Raw genomic sequence first — 20024 nt, forward strand, 5'->3', positions numbered from 1 at the left:
CTCTATTATTACCATCTCTCTCTATTATTGCTATGTACTGTCACTGTTTATCTCTGTGGCATCTTTCTCTGTTAAATATGACCTCTAATATTCATGTAAAAAAAACAACAAACTCAACCCTGTTATGTATGAATCTAACTTTAATGGTCATGATGTTAAACCGCTTATTGCACCCAGAAATTTTCGTATAATTTTGTACACTTTGTACCTATCAACTGGAGACTGATTCTTATAAGTAATGTTACATGCAAATATTGCGGATCCGCTAGTTTCAACAGGGAGCTACAATATGAAGCATGACAAGCCTGTATATAATACTTGTATGTGTAGTGCCAGATAGCATGTGCTTACCCCTCCTTTCAGGCTTCCACCAAAAGAACTAATACCCTTTTGTTTTTCCAAATTATGAATGAATTTCATCATGTTTGGAAATCTACTGATTTTGTACTGCACAGAATGCCACCTTTTAATGGAAAAAACACCCTATTGGCTGCGCAGACACTCCTCCGACACTATCGGATCCAGAATGATTCCCAAATCAATCATAGCTTTAATACACACCAGATTTGCCTACAGACAGCAATGACGCAGACAAAGGCTTAACATGTCTATCGCGACTAAAGGGGTAGCATTGGACAATGGTTCCGGAGTTTTGCCCAAGCACATGCAGTTGTCTGTAGGATAATAGGGCCTGCCTCCATGGCACTTGCAGGCTGACTTGTATATTCATAAAAATATGATTATCTCTGCTTTGGTTTGTGGCCACTAAGTTATAGTTCTACTCATATTAAAGCTTCCTACATGATACTATTACTATTTTGAGAGGCATTTTTTTTTTTTTTTTTAAATGTAGATTGTGAGCCCCACATAGAGCTCACAATGCACATTTTTCCCTATCAGTATGTCTTTTTTTGGAATATGGAATGGAAATCCATGCAAACACGGGGAGAGCATACAAACTCCTTGCAGATGGTTTTTCGCCCTTGGTGGGATTTGAACACCAGGACACCAGCGCTGCAAGGCTGCAGTGCTAACCACTGAGCCACCGTGTGGCCCCCTATTTTGAGAGGCATTTTTGACCTGTCAAACTCTTTTTCAGGTTTTTGTTACTGCATCCCATAGGAAAGAGAGATTTATTCTCTCCCATCTTGCAATCCTTTCTTATTTCAAAATAAAAAAAAAAAACAAACACATGAAACAATCAAACCCCAATATATGAACCAGGCCAAACTGTTGTTTCTGTTAAAGGGAGTCTGTCAGGTAAAAAAATGACCTAAATTGGTATTTGTGCTGTACAGGGTCCTCAATAGTAGCAAAAAAAAGTCCTTTTGTGGCCACAAACTGGGAGATTTTTTGGGAGAAACGTGGCAGATTTGCCTACACCCACTTGTTACGTGGGTAGAAGTAAAAAAAACAAAAAGTCATTTACAGCTGAGGGGCATTTCTGTACACTGATTCCAGAAGAGTCAAATCTAGATAATTAGCCCAGCCACAATGTACATGCAGGCTGATTTACGTATCCGTGAATAGATGTCCCTACATGGCACTATTATTGCTTTGGGAGGTATTTTGGACCTGAAGACTTCCTTTAAGAGAGTCTTTCAGACTGTCATTCCTTGTATGTATTTGCTTCTTATCCAGAACATATGGTGCCCATAAACCCTTATTTCCCATTTTTTTAGGTTGCTCTCAACAAGCACAACTGACTGATGCTTCCCCGTAGCAGGACTTCTAAGATAGTTTTGCTCACTCCCACAATGCTGCTCTCTTGTATGTCCCTGTAAGGATCAGAGTTGTGTGCTATCAACCAATTGCTCTGCCTAGGGTAACAGGACATTCTGTTTTATTTGTATAACTTGGCAATACAGGTCAGTTCCCATTGATGTCTTTGGGAGCTGAGCTGCAGTAATGCCTCTTGGCCACTATGGAATGCTATCTGTTTCTATCTTGCTGCACTGTATAGTATGAGGATCGGACACAGCTTTAAACATCTGATTTGTCAGTCTCCCACCAAGCAGATATTTATAACCTATTCTAAAAGAGGCAATTTAAAAAAAACAAAACAGACAACCCCCTTAATGCGTAACTAAACTTTTGATTTTCTGTCAACGTGTGTGATTAATAAACTTATTCATACACAGTCCAGCCATATTAATGTGACCACCTGTCAAAATCCAAAATAACCACCTTTAGCAGAGCGGACCACTGCGAGACGTGCAGGAAGAGAGGGGATGTTGTGATGATGTTCACTGGGATATTGAGCCATGCCAACTCCAGTGCCAAAGCCAACTGTGCTAGGTTACGTGGTTAAGCATCCATGGCGTGAACAACCCGATCGAGGTGGTCCCACAGATTCTCGATTGGGTTCAAGTCTGGGGAATTTGCTGGCCAAGGGAGTACGGTAAACTCATCCTGGTGCTCCTCAAACCACGCACCTACACTGTGAGCTTTGACATGTCGCATTGTCCTGCTGGTAGATGCCATCATCCTGAGGAAAAACGTTTTGCATGTAGGGGTGAACATGGTCCGCAAGGATAGATGCTTACTTGTGTTGATCCATCGTTCCTTCCACAATGATGAGTACACCCAGATGGCTGATGACACGTGCCTTCTGCGATTGGTTATTTAACGTTGACGTCAAAAGTAGGCGGTGGTCACATTAATATGACTGGACTGTGTATACTGTATGTTCTTAACAAATTTTGTCTCTTTTCTGTGTAATTTTGCTCTGTATTCTTTCCCTGCTTCTCTAGAGAGACTTAGTCACCTACTCACTGTGTAATGCAAGGAAAATAGAAGTGGGGCAGGGTCACTCTCCTAGCATATTGTTCAGGCTGGGAAATGCGGCACTCACATGGACTCAGTTTCATGGGTGAAACTCTGTTATGTGACTGTAGGCTAAAAAGAAGGGTACAGTGCTCCATAGAGTAGCAAGGGAAATAATGCAGAAATGCAAGATTTCACAGAAAGGAGACAAATGTGGTAATAAAGTATATTACAGTATTTATTAAAGACATAAATACTGCGAGAAAATCAAAAGTTGTTAAAAAGCTTAGTTATTCTTTAAGACAGGCCTTTTCGTCTGATCTTTTGCATGATCATATATTGGGCTTAGGGAGATGTAAGTAGCATGTTTAGTGTTACTATTGAGTCAACCTATATAATGTCCTTGGAGTCTTATGCCTTGGTCCTATTCTAAGTATTAAAAAAATGTATGAGCCTCCTTGGGCATTATCTGAATGTCTTAGTAACTGTATCACCATGCCTGGTGCAATGTTGGAAAGATGATTGAAAGTGTAGTGGCATTTTGAAAAAAAAAAAATTAAGAAAGTGCTTCTGTAAAACATGTAACTGGGGATGCAGTGATTTTAAACCCTTGACATTGTAAAGATTAAGTAGAGATTGTACTCCAGTAAAAGTCATTGTAGAATTACGCCTTGTGCAAGACCTGCTTTTTGATCTTTGAATTTAAGACATGCACCTCCCTGTCAGGCCTTGAACCTCAAATATACTGTATCCTTTTTATTTATTTATTTTTAATCTGTTAGAAAGATATGCATAAGTCATGTTCATAAGTTTGGGTTTCTTAGTAGTTTGAGGCCATGGTGAGGGATGTCGTGTGGATGAGGCCACCAGATTTATGATTTGCTGTAGTTTACTGGCATAAAGGGTTCCTGTATAGATTTCAGTTTTAGCCTGGTGGACAGTGGATCTGGTTTAATGTTTCAGGGATATGAAGAATAGCATAAGTCTTCATAAATCTGCCCCAATGTTTCTTTGTATAAAGTGTCCCCCTGAAAAGGAAGCAACATTCTTCTTCTAGTGACACCCACTTAGTAGCTGTAGTTTGTGGGTGGGCACAGGGGAAATCATATAACTCCATGAAATGAATGGGCTTTGTATGCATGGCTATGCCAAGTCTGAGAAGGACTGTTTATTGCCAGCATATGCTTTGGGTATTTAGTGCATGGTCACAAATGAATCCCTCACCCTGGAGATGCTTTTGAAACCAGACAACCCTGTAAACATTAATTTGAATTGCAAGAACTATGTTCCCACTTTTTGCTAGGCTAAGGCTAGGTTTAGGTTTAGGCTAGGTTCAAATCTGTGCTGAGCTCAGTCGTTGGGTCCACCAGGGGAACCAAACGATGGAGGGCTGGACCAAAAATACAGAGGATACCTGCAGACTCCGTAGACTATAATGGGGTCCATCAGGTTTCTTTCGTTTATATCCTGAAAACAGTGGAGAGTAAAGTTCTCCGTGTAGGACTTTTCTCTTTGCTGATTTTTGGCACTTTCTGCACGGAGACTCCGACGCAGATGTGAGCCTAGCTGAAGACCAAAGTCATTCCATAGATCTCAATAGAAACTTGTATCCAACTCTTAGATGTTGATCCTCTAGTGACATAGCTACCTGGATTCTGAGAAATCTCTAGCTCTGACACGGTGTAAGAAAGACTAAGGATTGTAGTCTGAATCAGCAACCAGTGCTAAGATGTTTATTTCATGCATTGGTTGCTGGGGTTTTAATTGGGCAGCAGAGCTTGCTCTCAGCACATACGGTTTAGCAGAGCATACAGATTGTATACAGAGATGATGTCATCAGCCGACTAATCTTTCATACTCCCTCCTTCCTGAGACTAAATCCAGCCACTGCCATTCTGAACTTCCCCTCCTAAATCTGTTCTCATCTAATCCTCCTCATCTGCTCTCCACTGCTTATGGGCAGAAGCAATAACGGGGATACATTAAAGGAACAAATAAAGAGTTTTTCTGAGTACAGACAGGGGAATGGATGCATATTCATTCCACGGCAGATGATTTAATCTAATGACAATTGTTTAGCTCAGTTGTGTCTTGGTGTAAGGTGCGGGAAAAGAAAGAACCTTAAGAACCTCTTTGAAAGGAGACACTGTATTATACTAATGCAGCATTGATATGGGTTGGGGTCATTAAAAGCGATGTAACGCATGTTAGTAGTGTTCATGAAATAGAATAGGACAGGGACTTTAATATTATGTGGAATTAAAGGGAAACTCCATTGTGAATCTGTGGGACTGGTAGAGAAGTTAGGTATGTGGTGAACTCTTCTAGATATCATGCCCCACTTTTAATATTGCAACATGTATGACTGAATCCATAATTTTATGATATTTGTAGCTGTATTAACAAAGTTATATTTTTAATATATGTACTGTACTTTTTAATTAAGCAAAACCAATTCTTTATTTTATTGTTTAGGAGGCGTTCACACTTGCGCCCCTCTGCGCCCTGTGTCAGTCCGCTGGGTTTCCGTCCTATTACCCAGAGAAACTGCATAGGGGACGTTTTCACGGATGTCAGTTTTAAAAACAAACAGCCGGTGTCAGCATGCAGCCTCTCCGCGGGGAAACCGTTTTTATTTTTTTCAGACACAAAGTCCTGCATGTCCGACTTTGTGTCTAGCAAAAAAAAAAATGCCCGCTGGGAAACAGTCTCCATATGCAGTTTCTCTGGGGAATAGTACGGAAACCCGATAGACTGACACGGGGCGCAAGTGTGAATGCTCCCTTAGTGACTTTTTTTTTGTTGCTGAATTTCATTTGTAAAATATTCAATTGAAGGTTGGTGTTCCATACACTACAAGACCAGTGAAGTCTTTTCAGAGTTAAATCTCTGATGGGGTGTTCTCTTCCCCCAGTATTGCTGAGTAGTAACATTTTTGGGGTACAGTGGTAGCACAGTGAGGTCTCAGAAGAATTAATTGTCTCTGATGGGGTATTCTTTTCCCCAGTATTGCTGAGCGGTAACGTTGGTGGGGGTACAGTGGCAGCACACTGAGGTCTTGGCGCGGTTAACTGTCTGTGATGGGGTGTTCCCTTCCCCTAGTATTTCTGAGCAGTAACTGTGGTGAGTACACTGGCAGCAGGGTGAGATTTTGGTAGCTGTTTTAAGATAATGGCCAGGGTATAAGTAGGACACCCGCCTGAGATGAGTCTCCTATCCCCCTGTAGTCACTGGAATGGCCCTTGGTCCATCCGTCTGCTGCTGACAGGACAATTTTGGGACACAGTTCTAGTGTTCCCAGATGTCTATGTGCAATAAATTTAGTGCGGGTGGGTGCTCTGGCTTCACTGCCTATCACTAACTCCAATTTCACTAACGGAGGTAAGATGGCCGCTGTTCATGATGCACTCTTAGCAAGAAGCAGGAGAGATGTCCCACGTCAGGATGCTGTCAGATTGCTGCGTGTCAGCAAAAACATCTCAGTGTGTCACCTGTGCCACACGTGCCATAGGTTAGCCATCAGGGATCTAGGGTTTAACAGGCCATGGCACTAAATTGTACTGTCATCGACATAATAAATGCACCTTGATCGAAATGTCAGATTGCTGCAGAATTCAGCGTTCTTATGTCTCAGGCAGACATGTAAATGGTTACCTGTGTGGTCTAATTAGAACTCGCCACAAAAGGGCATAGATGGGCTTCACTCGCTGCCCTATAAGAAAAGTTAATAAAAGGCTTTCAGAGGCTTACTTTTGTTGGTGTACCTCTTGTTGAGACATATTCCCAGTTGATAGACTTGGAGAGTGGCTGTTTGATCGGACTGAGAGAAACAGGATTGTTTTTTTGTTTTTTTGGGGTTTTTTTTTTTGATGAATTGCCTGGCATCTCGGTGGTTCTGACCTAGCTGTTAGGTGGTGTTGGAATCAATGGTTATGTGAGGGCACACAGGCTCCAGAGAGACCACCAGTAGAGAGGATTGTTTGATCCGCTGAAGGGCATAAGCGTCTCCCACAGTTTTCTTGTCCCCTGTCCAGACTCTGTTGTACCTTCATTACACACCCCGTCTCTGCTTAGACCAGGGGTCCTCAAACTTTTTAAATAGGGGGCCGGAGGCAGAGCAAACGCACAGACATCGGGAGCGGTGCCCTCCAATAGGTAAAGTGAAGTGCGCTCCATGGCCTGGCCCGAGCTCCCCAGGAGCTTCATTATAAATGCACGCCTGCCAGCATTGTCGGCTGGGCCAGACAGAAGTGCTTGGTGGGCCGCATGTGGCCCTCGGGCTGCAGTTTGAGGACCCCTGGCTTAGACTATTTCCAGTTGCTCAGCAGAAGGAAATTTGGTGTCACAAGGCCTATTTCCTGTCTTCATATTGACAACCAGCCATTGTTGCTTTCATGTGCAGTGGTGTTATGACAAACTCAGACTGCTGCGGACTGGAACTGTATTGTTTTACAGATGAATCCAGGTTCTGTTTGGGATTTGATGATGGTTTCGTGGGAACTTCAACTCTGCCTTTGCTGTGGAGCAACACATTGGCTCAGCTGCAGGGAGCCATCACATATGATGGTCTGTTCTAGGAGTGATATGATTGTCACCAAGTACTCAATGATATGTGCAGGACATCCAGCAGCGACATGTTGCCTCTCATGGCAAAGCTTCCAGCTACCAGGATCACGCTCTGCTTGGTCACCACATTTAGCATTTATGGGACTAGCTGGGATGTCAGCTTTGGCAACAAGTGTGCAGGACCTATAGACCCAGCAGCAACATCTGTGGATAAATGTGATGCTCCATAAGGAACCTGTTTGCCTCCATGCTATCTTGTATACAGGCTAGAGGCAGCGAACCTTCTTTCACTTGTAGAGTTTTGCCAATAAGCATATCCTTTTGCTGTAATATTGTAATCACTTGCATATATCATTATTACACATACAAATCCTCCTTGGTGCATATTTTTATTTTTGTTCAACGAATGTTTTATTGATATGCCAAAATGCACAATTTTACATTTTGGCATAATTTGTGCCATATTAAAGGGATTGTGCGGTTTCTATTTTTATTTATTAATAATTCTTTTACATGGCATATAAACATAACACATGAGTATTCTTCTCTCTGTGGCCCTCTGTTTCCACCACTGGCAGCTCCAGGAGACTACTGCAGCCAATGACAACCCTCAGTGGTGACCTCTTCTCAAACGTGACATGACTGCTAGGACATGCTGGTTGTGAAGGGGTGCTGCTGTGGCCTGTGACTGGACAGATGGGGGACCTCCATTCAAAGGACCAGAGTTGCCAATAGCACAAACTTGACATCACTGGTTTGTCAGCCAGGAGACCTGTATACAATTGGCAGCAATGAAAACTGAGACCTGGGCACAGGAGAGTTAAGAGTTATTATATTTGTGCCCTTCAGCAGTGCTATTAAATAAAATGATGAGTTGGAACACTCCTTTAAAAGGATATCTCTAGAACTGGGTTCTCCTTGTCCTATTTACCTATTGTGGCTGGTGCTGCAGCTACAGTGAATGCAGACATGACCACACGTGCACAAATGTCTCTGGTAACTGTAAAATTCCAGATAGAATAATGTACACTTGCTTTCCTGTTTTCAGTCTCCCAATACAAGTGAATGGAGTGTGTCATTTTTGTGCGGCAGTAGTTATACCAGGCAGGTTGGGGACCCCTATTCTGTAGCTAGGTGGGGCCCATAACTATCAAATTATGTCTTATGCCACAAATGTATGTAATGTGAATGCCTAGCATGTCTACTGAACTGACAGTAGGGCTGGTCTTACACGACCATAAAGATTCTACGGTCTGCATTATCGGCAACATAGACTCCGCAGATGTCCATGTCCTGCCGCACTCGCCCATAGAGTTCTATTGGCGAGTCCGTGCAGTGCCACAATTCACGGGGATAACATGCTCTATAAATTGTGAACCACGGTTGTAGCCTGGCCACACCACGGATAAAATATCCGGTGGTGTAAGAGACTGCATTGAATATAATGTGTCTGCAATTGAAAACCCTCAATTGCGGACTTACGTTACGGTCGTGTAAGACCAGCCTAAAGCCAATGGTATATGGTGGACGTGTACCTTAAAATACAATCACTAGCGTTTAGGCACAGTTTTAAGCTTGAGAAAGATAATGGGAAAATTTTAGACTAAGTAGTCATGGGCGTTTTAGGAACTGTTCTTAGACTTCTAGAAATTGACTGTTTTGTTTATTTCACTTTGTTTATCCTATTACCGTTATAAACAGAAAAATCATAGTGTAATAGGGTATCAACAAAAATTGAAGCTGCAAACATTTGACTGCAGGCACACTATTATCTATCCTCGGTATCCCATAGTGTATCAACTTGATGCAGTTTCCCAAATCCACAAAAAATGAATTCTTGTTCTCAGTTTATACTGTTCAAATTATCTAAAAATTTCTTGTACTCGACTGCCTTAAAGAGGTTGTCCACTTTCAGACCAATATTGAGTCAAATGTTATTTGTATAATAAAACAGTGTACCGTTTTCAAATTTACTTTCTGTATCAGTTCCTCAGTTTTCTACTCCTCTGCCTATTGTCATTCATTCTGCTTACTGCCAGTGGATAAAAATGAGTCGTGGTCATGTGATGGGCTCACAGGTGCACATCTTCCTGGCAATGCGCTGTGCACCTGTGGGTCGGTCACGTGACTGTCGGTCGATTTGTTTCCACTGAGCGTTAGCAGAATGAATGACAGCAAGCAGAGATCTAGAAACTGTGAGGAATTGATACAGAAATATATTGGAAAACTGTCGAACTTTTTTGTATACAAACCATATTATTTGTCTTTCACTATTGGTCTGAAAGTGGCCAACCCCCTTTATCACAATGAAAACTTTTTTTTTTATATAACGGGTTAATGTAAACAGAATGACAATAATCACACCAGAATATAATAAAATAGGTGTTTATTAAATGCAGAGATAATACTTGACTGCAGATCACAAATAATGCAAAGTGGTTCACTTGACAAGAAAGGGAGTCCTGCTGCATATTCTGCTGTTAATATACAACCACCTCATTTGATGACCTGTCCCGCTGAAACCAACTAACACAGTAGACAATAGACTTTTATAGTACCTTGTGAGGGCCCTTCCTGGACTCTGTGTGTTTTGGGCTATAAAATGACCATTTATGGGACAACAGGAATAAAAGGAATGTTCAGCAACTGATCAGTAACCAAAATTATTCTATAGATGGACAGCAGGAAATCAGTTAGATATTAAACCTGTCACACAACATCAATAAGACATTCTGATTTTATTGAAAAATATGTCATATTACACCGGCATAAGACCAAGCCAGTAAGGGCTGCATTGGTCACCATGTATTGTCTGCAGTGCATATTTTAACAATCAGGGGAATAAGGGGATTGTTGTATGAGGCTAATATATCAATTCAAGATTCCTTTATGAATATACTTTATGTAGTTATGGTTCTAGATTCACTGCAGTACACTGAGAATATAATCTGGGCCCTATAATGACCATGTCATGGTCCCTTTGTATACTATTGGTGGGTAAACAACACATCAGCAATGTATATCTAGCTTCCTGTGTATAAGGTAATTGGAAGTCTGCACTGCATGCCATACAGTGGTATTTCTTACCCATAGGGACTGTGATAAAAATATACATATACTACCCAGGGTTCATTTTTTACTGGATAGCGCTGCATAGGATAGCACAGTTTGCTGTGGTATTCCATACTGTAAAAAAATAAAAGGAGATAAAAAAGGAAACCATGAAATGCTTCCAAATAGATTGTAAAAATATAATGGATCCATTTTTAGCGTATACCTATACCGTAACCATACTGTACATATATTTCCAATAGTTATGTCAATAACATGGAGGTTATATGATGTAAGAGCTTTTTTCAGTTGTACCCTAATATATTTCTCTGTACTCTTTAACAGATGTCATTGGAAAGAGAGCAGCTTCTGAGGTAAGAAACATTTTATGCATTTAGAAAATTCATTTCTGAATTTCAGATTAAGAAACATCTAGTAGCAAATTCACTGGCCATATGTAGTTCCATCCCAATACTCCAGCATACATGGGACTGCCAACATGCTTTATTTATTGACTATTGTGCAACTATGCAGGTAATCGCATACTTGTCTGCTGAAGACCACAGCCATGGAAGATCTTATACCAATGCCACCACTGGTATCAGACATTTTATTGTGATCTGCAAAGCACATTGGACTATGCCAGTAAATCAGAGTTTTCCATTCAATAGACATTAGCTCAAAAGTGATATACATACCCTATTTCTCCTAAAATAAGTCCTACCATGGAAATAAGCCCTACTTGATTTTACTTTTTTTTTTTTTTTTTTTTTTGAGTAGGCTTGAAATATAAACCCTATTCCAAAAATCAGCCCTAGTTACAGTCAGTGCCACCAGCGATAGGTTACGTGACATCACAGATGGAGAGTAGACATACCGCAGCTCCCAGCTGTCCTGGATAAGTGCCCTCCTACCTCCTGTCACAGCAGGGCAAAATCAGCTGTCCAGCTCCCTACTATCTCCTCCTGAGCCCATATTCCAAGTGCTGCAGCTCCTAGGTCCTCCGGGCCACTATTCTGCTGTGTGCTTGAGCACCTATGTGACTAGATGTCAGGTGCTAACCCTACCCGCTCCCACCTACTTAGTCATTTAACTGCAGCACCTCCCTCTTAGTGTAAAGGAAAGGAGGTGGAGAGGGCATGGGGCCACTGCCACACCAAATGTTTAAAGAGTGCCAGGAAGTTTATTTAGGACCCACTGACACTGCACCATCAATTGTGAATGTAAGTTATGGTTACTAACCCTAACCATTTTACAAGAGTCTTACGGAGCGAATCAGAACAGATTCTGATTCACTTTGGTACCTTAAAAATAAGACCTACCCCGAAAATAAGCACTAACCCTTTTTACAGAGAACAAAATAATATAAGAACCTGTCTTATTTTTGGAGAAACACAATAGTAAAGTGATATTAGAAAAGCAACATTTTAAAAAAAATGCACTTTGTAAACTTGGCTGTATTGAGGTACACTGTTTATAGAAAAGTATTGGGGCGCAGCTGATTCAGATGCTTTGTTCACTCCCATTACTGCAGGTGTATAGAATCCTGCACCTAACCATGCCGTCAACTTTACAAACAATTGTGAAGGTACAGGTCACTTTTGCAGGAAGGAAGTTAGTTAGAAATGTAATTCCTCCAAGATGGCCCACCATCGACAAGCGGTATTACTGAAAAGTGGCCATGTTTAGGAACCAGAGCCACAAAGTGGCAGACTGCATAAAGTTAGGGCTAGTTCATATGGAGTTTTTTGGCAGCGGATTGTGACGTGGAATCCCCCTGCCAAAACGGTTCCCATTGACTTCAGTGGGAGCTGCTTGCTTCTTTTTTCCACTAGCTAGTAGCAGGGAAAAAAGCAAGATGCCCTGTCTTGCTATGGATTCCGCAGCTGACTCAGCCGCAGCATCTGCAGCGCGAGACTCTCTCCCGATGAGGACCATTAATTCGGGCCTAATCTGGAGCGGAATGCTGCAACGAGATGCCGGTGCACTGCATTGGCATTCCGTCGTGGCTAGCCGCGCAGTATATTCACACGCAGAATCCATTTTGTGCCGTGTGAACGTGGCCTTACAGAGCACAGTTGCCAAATACTGAGCACATAGTAGATAAGTGCCAACAATGGAGTAACCTCCTCAGACATTAACATCTGCGTAAAGGCTGCAGTTGGAGCTTCATAGCATGTATTTTCATGGCTGAGCAGCTGCATGCTAGCCTTACATCATGCAGCACAACACCAGGCGTCAGATGGAGTGGTGTAAAGCATGCCGCCAGTGGTCTTTGGTGTGGAAACATGTTCTAGGTAGAGAATCATCATTCATCACAGAAGTCTGATGGACAAGTATGGGTTTGGTGAATGTTGTCTTACTGACAGCATTGTACACGGTATAAATTTTGGAGGCTTGGCTATTTTGGTGCAGCCCACGTGACTAGTTTGCCTCATTTTCTTTCTAATTCCCCTGATAAAGTAGCATAGAGGGAAGACGCATTACATTTTATTGGTTAGGGTCAGATATGGTGACTGAAAGGAGTTCTCTATAACGCTTTTATATTACATGAAAGATACACCTAGACTTGCCCACACTTTGGAATATTACCCATGGCATCTATAGTTGTTATTCTTTTGCACATTGGTTTATTTTTAGCCACCAAGTTTCCATAGACCTAATGAAGGTTATGTTTACAGATGCGTAGTATCGGTGAATATAAAGTTTGGTGGAGGAAGAACAGCGCTGTGAAGTAGTTTTTGAGGGGTTGGTCTAGGCCCCTTCCTTCCAGTGAAGGAAATCTTAATATTCGGTATACCAAGACATATTGGACAATTGTATTGTAATGGACAGTTGAGGGAAGGCCATTTTCTGTATCAGCATGACTGTGCTTCAGTGCAGAAAGCAAGGTCCAGAAAAGCAAGGCTGTATGCGCCTGGTGTGGCAGGATGTGACTGGCTCTCTCAGGGCCTGTACCTCAACCTCCTAAAACACTTTGGGTCCTCACAACTGAGCTGCTTTTTTAAGCTTCAAAAAAAAAAAAAAAAAAGCAATGTGAACCTACTCTTAGAATGCAATTTTACTATTCTGTATGGCAAAAAGGTGGTTTAGAAAGGACTAGATGTGGCATCTTTGGCTCACAACCATTATTTTGTGCCGCTTCACTTTTTCTAGTTCCCGCTCGCAACTTTTTCCCTAAGTGGCCGGGGCAGGGACACCTCAGCTTGACAAACTTACTCATGCCAAAACTGGGTTCTATACAACATCTCCACCAGTTGCTGGCTGGCATAGATCTGCATTTAGGTACAGTTCATGCCAGTTGATTAAGATGGGTGTACAGAGCTTCAGATAATACATTTCTTCTCACTGTGTAGATGCCCTAATGCTTTTCTCCCATGTAATGTATAATCTGGGCAACTGTTTAGCAGGACGTGTTTTTTAATGCAGTTATAGCGATTGCTTCTTATTATCTTGTCTTTACATTAAGTCTGTCTTTTATCTATGCAGCCAGGAGCTGGAAAGAAAATTGGGCACCGTGGAGTTGATGCCTCAGGAGAAACCACCTATAAAAAGGTTAGATAATGCATATTCATCAATCAGATCAATAGTTCATATTTAGGCAATTTTACTTATCCCACATATTTGTGTTTTCCACAGACCACATCATCAACATTAAAAGGTGCCATACAGTTGGGTATCGGATATACTGTAGGCAACCTAAGTTCCAAACCAGAAAGGGATGTCCTGATGCAAGATTTCTATGTAGTTGAAAGCATCTTTTTTCCTAGGTGAGGAAATGGGGCACATTCATGAAAATAATAATGGAAGCTAAAAAGGTGTACTTCTTGTTGTTTTAAACATTTGTATACAAAAAATGTTTTCTTTTTTTTTCTGCCAATTTATTGAAAAAAAATAGTAGGCGAGGACCAGGTGGAGGGCGCGGTGTGGCCTTCATGGCCCCACATATTACTTAAATCATAAAATAAAAAGTTGTAATACCTGAAATCTAATCCAAATCCTAGATGTAATAGGTTTCTGTTCCTGTTGCATGAACTTCCTATGATGCACCACTATTATTAAAGGTAACCCTTCCAGTTGTTTGGGACTACTAAACTACTGACAAGTCATTATGCAGCTGGAGTTTATGGACTTAAACATTTATAAACCACAGCCGCCCATTCATGTAATGTGTAGAAAATTATTCACCATCAGGTGAGTCCACTGTAATGCATTCGCACATGCACATTGCATCTGGTAAAACAGAGGATATTTCACAGCACATGTGACAAGAATGTTGGTAATGCACAGTGAAGTACAGATTAACCACTACCGAACCGTCCATAGACTATAAACGTCCGGAAGGTGGCTGCCTTGTTCTGACAGGACGTACCGGTACGTCCAATCAGAACACAGAAGCTGCACGAGATCAGGCAGCTGATGATACTGGGAGCCGGCTGTAACTTCACCCGGAGCTTCCAGAGAGAAGGCAGTGAAGGTTTATTACCTTCCCTGCCTTCTTGATCGCTGTGTATACAGTGCTCAATGAGCGCTGTATACAGAGCAATGGGCGCCGCCATGATGCGGCCGCCTTCTAACCCGGCGGTCATGTGATTCACTGGTGTCAGCGTCTTCTAAGAGCTGTTGAGTCCTACAGGACCCAGATCAGCTCTAGAAGTATAAGAACAGCGTGCAGGAAGCTGTATTCCTCCTGCAACTGAGGCTAAATGTAAATGTTTCCCCGAAAATAAGACAGTGTCTTATATTAAATTCTCTTCCGAAATATATGACCTTATTTTCGGGGGATGTCTTATGGAGCGGGGGACGATCGGCAGTCATGCCGGCGCTTCCTTAATGGAGTGCTGGCATGACTGCCGGTTGTAGGTGGTGCAAGAGGTGGTGGTGGGGGGGGAGGTATGCTAGTTACCTTCCCCATCTTCATAGCAGCACTGGTGCTGCTGTTGGTCACGATGGTGGAAGTGGTTGGCGGGGCTTAGCAGAGATTAGCGAGGCTTCCGGCGGTTGTGCCGGAGAGCCTCACTTAGTGGGCATTGCAGCCGGCTGAACGCTGTGCTCCGTGTGCACAGGAAAGCTGGCTGCCTCCTCTGCTGTGATACCACTGTTCCGGCTGCTGTGGGATGAGCTGGGAGAGTGGACTCCCCGCAACATACGATGCTTTCCCAGCTCATCTTACAGCAGCAGGAACAGTGGTATCACAGCAGAGGCAGCAGCCAGCATACCTGTGCACACGGAGCATCGTGCATAGTGTTCTGCCGGCTGCAGTGTTTTTGGGGATGTCTTATTTTCGGGGGGTGGTGCCTTATATTAGGCAATTTAACAAAACCTCCCCCATTCCTTACTTTTGGGGGATGTCTTATTTTCGGGGAAACAGGGTACCAGCCCCAGTTGCAGGGGAAATCAGTCTCCAATACTAAAAAAAAAAAAGTGATCAGATGTCCCCAAAGGTAATAAAAAAAAATGTACCGTATATACTTGAGTATAAGCCGATCCGAATATAAGCCGACCCCCCTAATTTTACCACAAAAAACTGGGAAAACTTATTGACTCGAGTATAAGCCGAGGGGGGGGGGGGGGGGAATGCAGCAGCTACTGGAAAATTTCAAAAATTAAAATGGTCTGAGTTTTTGGGTGCAGTAGGTGCTGGGGAAGGGGAGGGGGTGTTTTGGTTGTCTGTCTGCCCCTTCCCTGAGCTTGAGGACTGGGTTTTTTTTTCCCCCCACTTGGAATTCAGCCTGGTATCTGCAGTGCTCCTATTAACCCCTTCCCGATGGAACAGGAGCACTTCAGATCCCCTATATTCAGTAGACCAGGCACTGTCAGACACAGGGATACCTAATGTGTTTGTGTTTCACAGTCATTTTCTACTTTTGTATGTATTCTAGGGAAAGGAGGGATTTACAACTTTTATTTTTTTAAATCTTTTTTTTTTTTCTTTTGCACTATTTTATGGGAGATTCTATACATTGATATTGTGGCTGGTCATAGACTCCCCCTCCTAAAAAAAAAAAAAAAAAAAAAAAATTTTTTTTTTTTTTTTTTTTTTTTGCTGACTCGAGTATAAGCCGAGGGGGGCTTTTTCAGCACAAAAACTGAGCTGAAAAATTCGGCTTATACTCGAGTATATACGGTAATAGAAAAGTTAAAAAAGAAATGTAAATAAAATAATTTAAAAATTAAATAAAATAATACTCCAATAAAACACTATTAAAGGTTATAGCCCCACCCCCAATGACACCATACAAAATAAAAAGTAACGGAGAGGAAAAACTATTTTATAAAGTTTTTTCAATAGCATTTTGTGTTATTAAATAAAAAAAATTTAAAAAGTGAAAACCAGACACGATTTCCCTCCTATTTTGTCTATATTTTCCCGGATATAAAAAAAAAAATTAAAATACATTCAAAAATAAAAATAAAACCCTACGTGTCACTGAAAAAGACACAAAAATCAGTTGAATGAGACATATGAGAAAAATGTTATAGCCCTCAAAACTGCACATACAAAAAAAAACTAAAATTGTGTCTGGTCCTGGACCACAAATTGGCCCGGTACTGAAGTGCTTAAGATCGTTACCTAATGATTTTTTTTCTTCTTCATGGCTTTCTTTAAGGCCTTTCATTAATCTTGACTTTTTTGGTTAATTGGCAGCGAAGGCAGTAATCTAACTCCTGCCCATCATTACCCAGACTTTCGCTTTAAGACTTATGCCCCTGTGGCTTTCCGATATTTTCGAGAACTTTTTGGAATTCGACCAGATGACTATTTGGTGAGTGTGAATGTTGATTTGTTTCTCTTAATGTTGTGGAGTGGGGCTCTATAGTGACTTGAATTTGCTGCTGATTCCCTGTAAAATTGCATTATTCCTTTGATTCTCAATTCTTGAATTTTCAAATGATCCTCTAAAAATTACAAAAAATATTGTACCTCGGGATTATTTACAGTTCTGTAGCCATTGAGTTATGTCCTTAGACCAAATTGTTTAAATAGTTTAGAAAAACTATCCTAGGTCAAGATTTTGCAGTCATAATATACTGTAAACCCTAATATTGATATGGATCCTATAGTGCTTAAAAGGTTATCTTCTTCTCAAGGATTGTATCCAGACTTGCAGCTTACTTGAAGCAGTATTTTAGCCAATAGATTGCTTTAGGTATCTCGCTCCATTTGTCAGATACAGCTAAATATGCCTCCTATGTTTACAGCTTAATGCCTAGGTTACAGATTTCCTCTCTGATCGAGGCGATGACTCCTTGAGTGCTTGCTCTGTCACACATATTCTCTTTTCTCTGTCTCTCTAAATATTGCCTTCAGTTGTTGAGTCCTGGTAAAGTTTCTTAAAGGTGAAATTCTGATTTAAGAGGACGCCCTTAATAATCAAGTCCATGATGCTGTCATGGAAGATATGGGGGAGATTGGGAAATAATTACAGGTCATGTTAATTGCTTTCCTTATATCCACCTTGACCACGTGCAATATAAATACACAACACTTCAATGACTACATCGGGGTATTAGTGGAGAGTAATTTTGTTTTCCTTTCTATCCTGTCTTTTGAAATGCTTGATATGAAGTATGGTTTTCATTTTTAGTTGAATTTTTTCCTTCTTAAGTGGGATGGCTATGAAAGGGAGTAGTCCTGGTTAATAAATGAATTTGTATATGTAATATAAGCATGCGTAGGTACTTCTAAAAGTTTTTGCTGCTTTAATTTCCAGTATTCGCTCTGCAATGAACCTCTCATTGAACTTTCCAATCCTGGGGCAAGTGGATCTCTATTTTATGTCACTAGTGATGATGAATTCATTATCAAGACCGTTATGCATAAAGAAGCAGAGTTCCTGCAGAAACTGTTACCTGGATATTACATGGTATGCTTTCTGTATTGTAATCTCAGAACTGAGATTTTGGCCACCAAGAGTAAATCAAAAATCTGCTTGTTAAAGTAAAGCATATTTTGTTAAAATGATTGCTGAGCAATGGCATATTAGCATTAACACCTTAGTGATCGTAGACATTTGTTAATGCCATAAATTATGTGCATATCAACAATGTTACATGTACCTATTGGTTCTTATATACATTATGACATTGTGTTAAATTAAATCAGAACCTGAACCAGAACCCACGGACACTTCTCCCCAAGTTCTACGGATTGTATTGTGTGCAGTCTGGAGGAAAGAATATCCGAGTTGTAGTCATGAACAACATCTTGCCGAGAGTGGTCCGCATGCATTACAAATATGACTTGAAGGGTTCTACGTATAAGAGACGTGCATCTAAGAAGGAAAGAGAGAAACGCAGTCCTACATACAAAGACCTGGATTTCATGCAGGACTCTCCAGAAGGACTGCTCCTCGATAATGACACATTCAGCGCACTGGTTAAGACCCTGCAGAGAGATTGTTTGGTAAGTTCTTTACTATGCTGGGTTTGCTGGCTGAAGTTCATTTATCACAACACAGGTATTCATTTCTCCATATTTTATCGCTATTTTGCTTTCCAAAAAATTTAGGATAAGAGATCAAAAAATCTCAAGACATTTCCCAAAATTGTATGAAGAAAAAGAACATATGGCCTCGCACAAAAAAAAAAATCCTTGTACAGTCCTGTATACCGAAATATAAAAAATACAGGTCAGAATATGGTGACTCAACAAAATTTATACAAATTTTGGTATCTCCGTAGTTGTGACACGCCTTAGAATCCAGGTAATGTGTCATTATGGCCCCAACAGAGAGTGCCTTAAAAACATAATAAAACTTTGTCTAATTATCAACCCATTCAGAATTTTTTTCCAGCACCTCAGTACAATATCTGGAATATTACATGGTACCATTATGAAGGAGGGGAGTTTAAAAAAAAAAAAAAAAAGAAAAGTTAATTTGATACTAAGTTGTCTGAAAAGTTAGTGACCATTAAATTAATCTTATGTAATGTGTTAATCTCATTGTTAGCCTTTCCTAACGTAGTGTATAGTGTACCTCATGGAAAGTGTACAATTGTTAATGATGATGCTGCCATTTATTAATGTTATTCTTTTTTAGGTTTTAGAAAGCTTCAAGATAATGGATTACAGTCTTCTATTAGGGGTGCACAACATAGAGCAACAAGAAAGGGAGAAACAAACTGACGGAGCACAGAGTCAAGCTGATGAGAAGCGGCCAGTTGCACAGAAGGCACTGTACTCTACAGCAATGGAATCCATTCAGGGAGGAGCAGCCCGTGGGGAATCTATAGATACTGATGACACGTAAGTCATGTCGTGGCTACAAAGAATTAATTTTTTTATGTTATTCTGCTGTAATCTTAAAATTTCCCCCCCCCCCAAAAAAAAAAAAAAAAAAAAAAGTGGCGATTCAACAGCACCAATTGACATCTTTTGATCTCATTACTCCTGTAAAGATCCAACAGAGGTATAGTATTGCTGACCTTGCATTTCCTGAAACTGAGAGTTGGAATGTTGAAAATTGAAGAAGACACTTTGATAAAGTCTAAAGCGGTCAGTATGGGGCAACATGGTAGCACAGTGGTTAGCACTGCAGCCTTGCAGTGCTGGTGTCCTGGGTTTGAATCCTGCCAAGGACAACATCTGTAAGAGGTTTGTATGTTTTCCCCATGTTTGCGTGGATTTCCTCCCATAC

The 20024-nt window shown here is 41.1% G+C and overlaps 1 protein-coding gene across 7 annotated transcripts in view; it reads left to right on the top strand.

Moving 5' to 3' along the window:
- Window positions 1-20024, top strand: part of PIP5K1C (phosphatidylinositol-4-phosphate 5-kinase type 1 gamma) — an 85122-nt gene that overhangs the window by 540 nt on the left and 64558 nt on the right. For all 7 annotated transcript variants that reach the window (XM_075282074.1, XM_075282065.1, XM_075282082.1 and 4 more), the window contains exons 2-8: window positions 10729-10757; window positions 13873-13938; window positions 14023-14153; window positions 17033-17150; window positions 18099-18251; window positions 18491-18790; window positions 19428-19633. In XM_075282074.1, coding sequence (XP_075138175.1) covers window positions 10729-10757; window positions 13873-13938; window positions 14023-14153; window positions 17033-17150; window positions 18099-18251; window positions 18491-18790; window positions 19428-19633 — 1003 coding nt within the window. The remainder of the gene's footprint in view (window positions 1-10728; window positions 10758-13872; window positions 13939-14022; window positions 14154-17032; window positions 17151-18098; window positions 18252-18490; window positions 18791-19427; window positions 19634-20024) is intronic.

The sequence above is a fragment of the Leptodactylus fuscus genome, chromosome 1, assembly GCF_031893055.1.
Source record: "Leptodactylus fuscus isolate aLepFus1 chromosome 1, aLepFus1.hap2, whole genome shotgun sequence".
In the NCBI taxonomy this organism is placed as follows: domain Eukaryota; kingdom Metazoa; phylum Chordata; class Amphibia; order Anura; family Leptodactylidae; genus Leptodactylus; species Leptodactylus fuscus.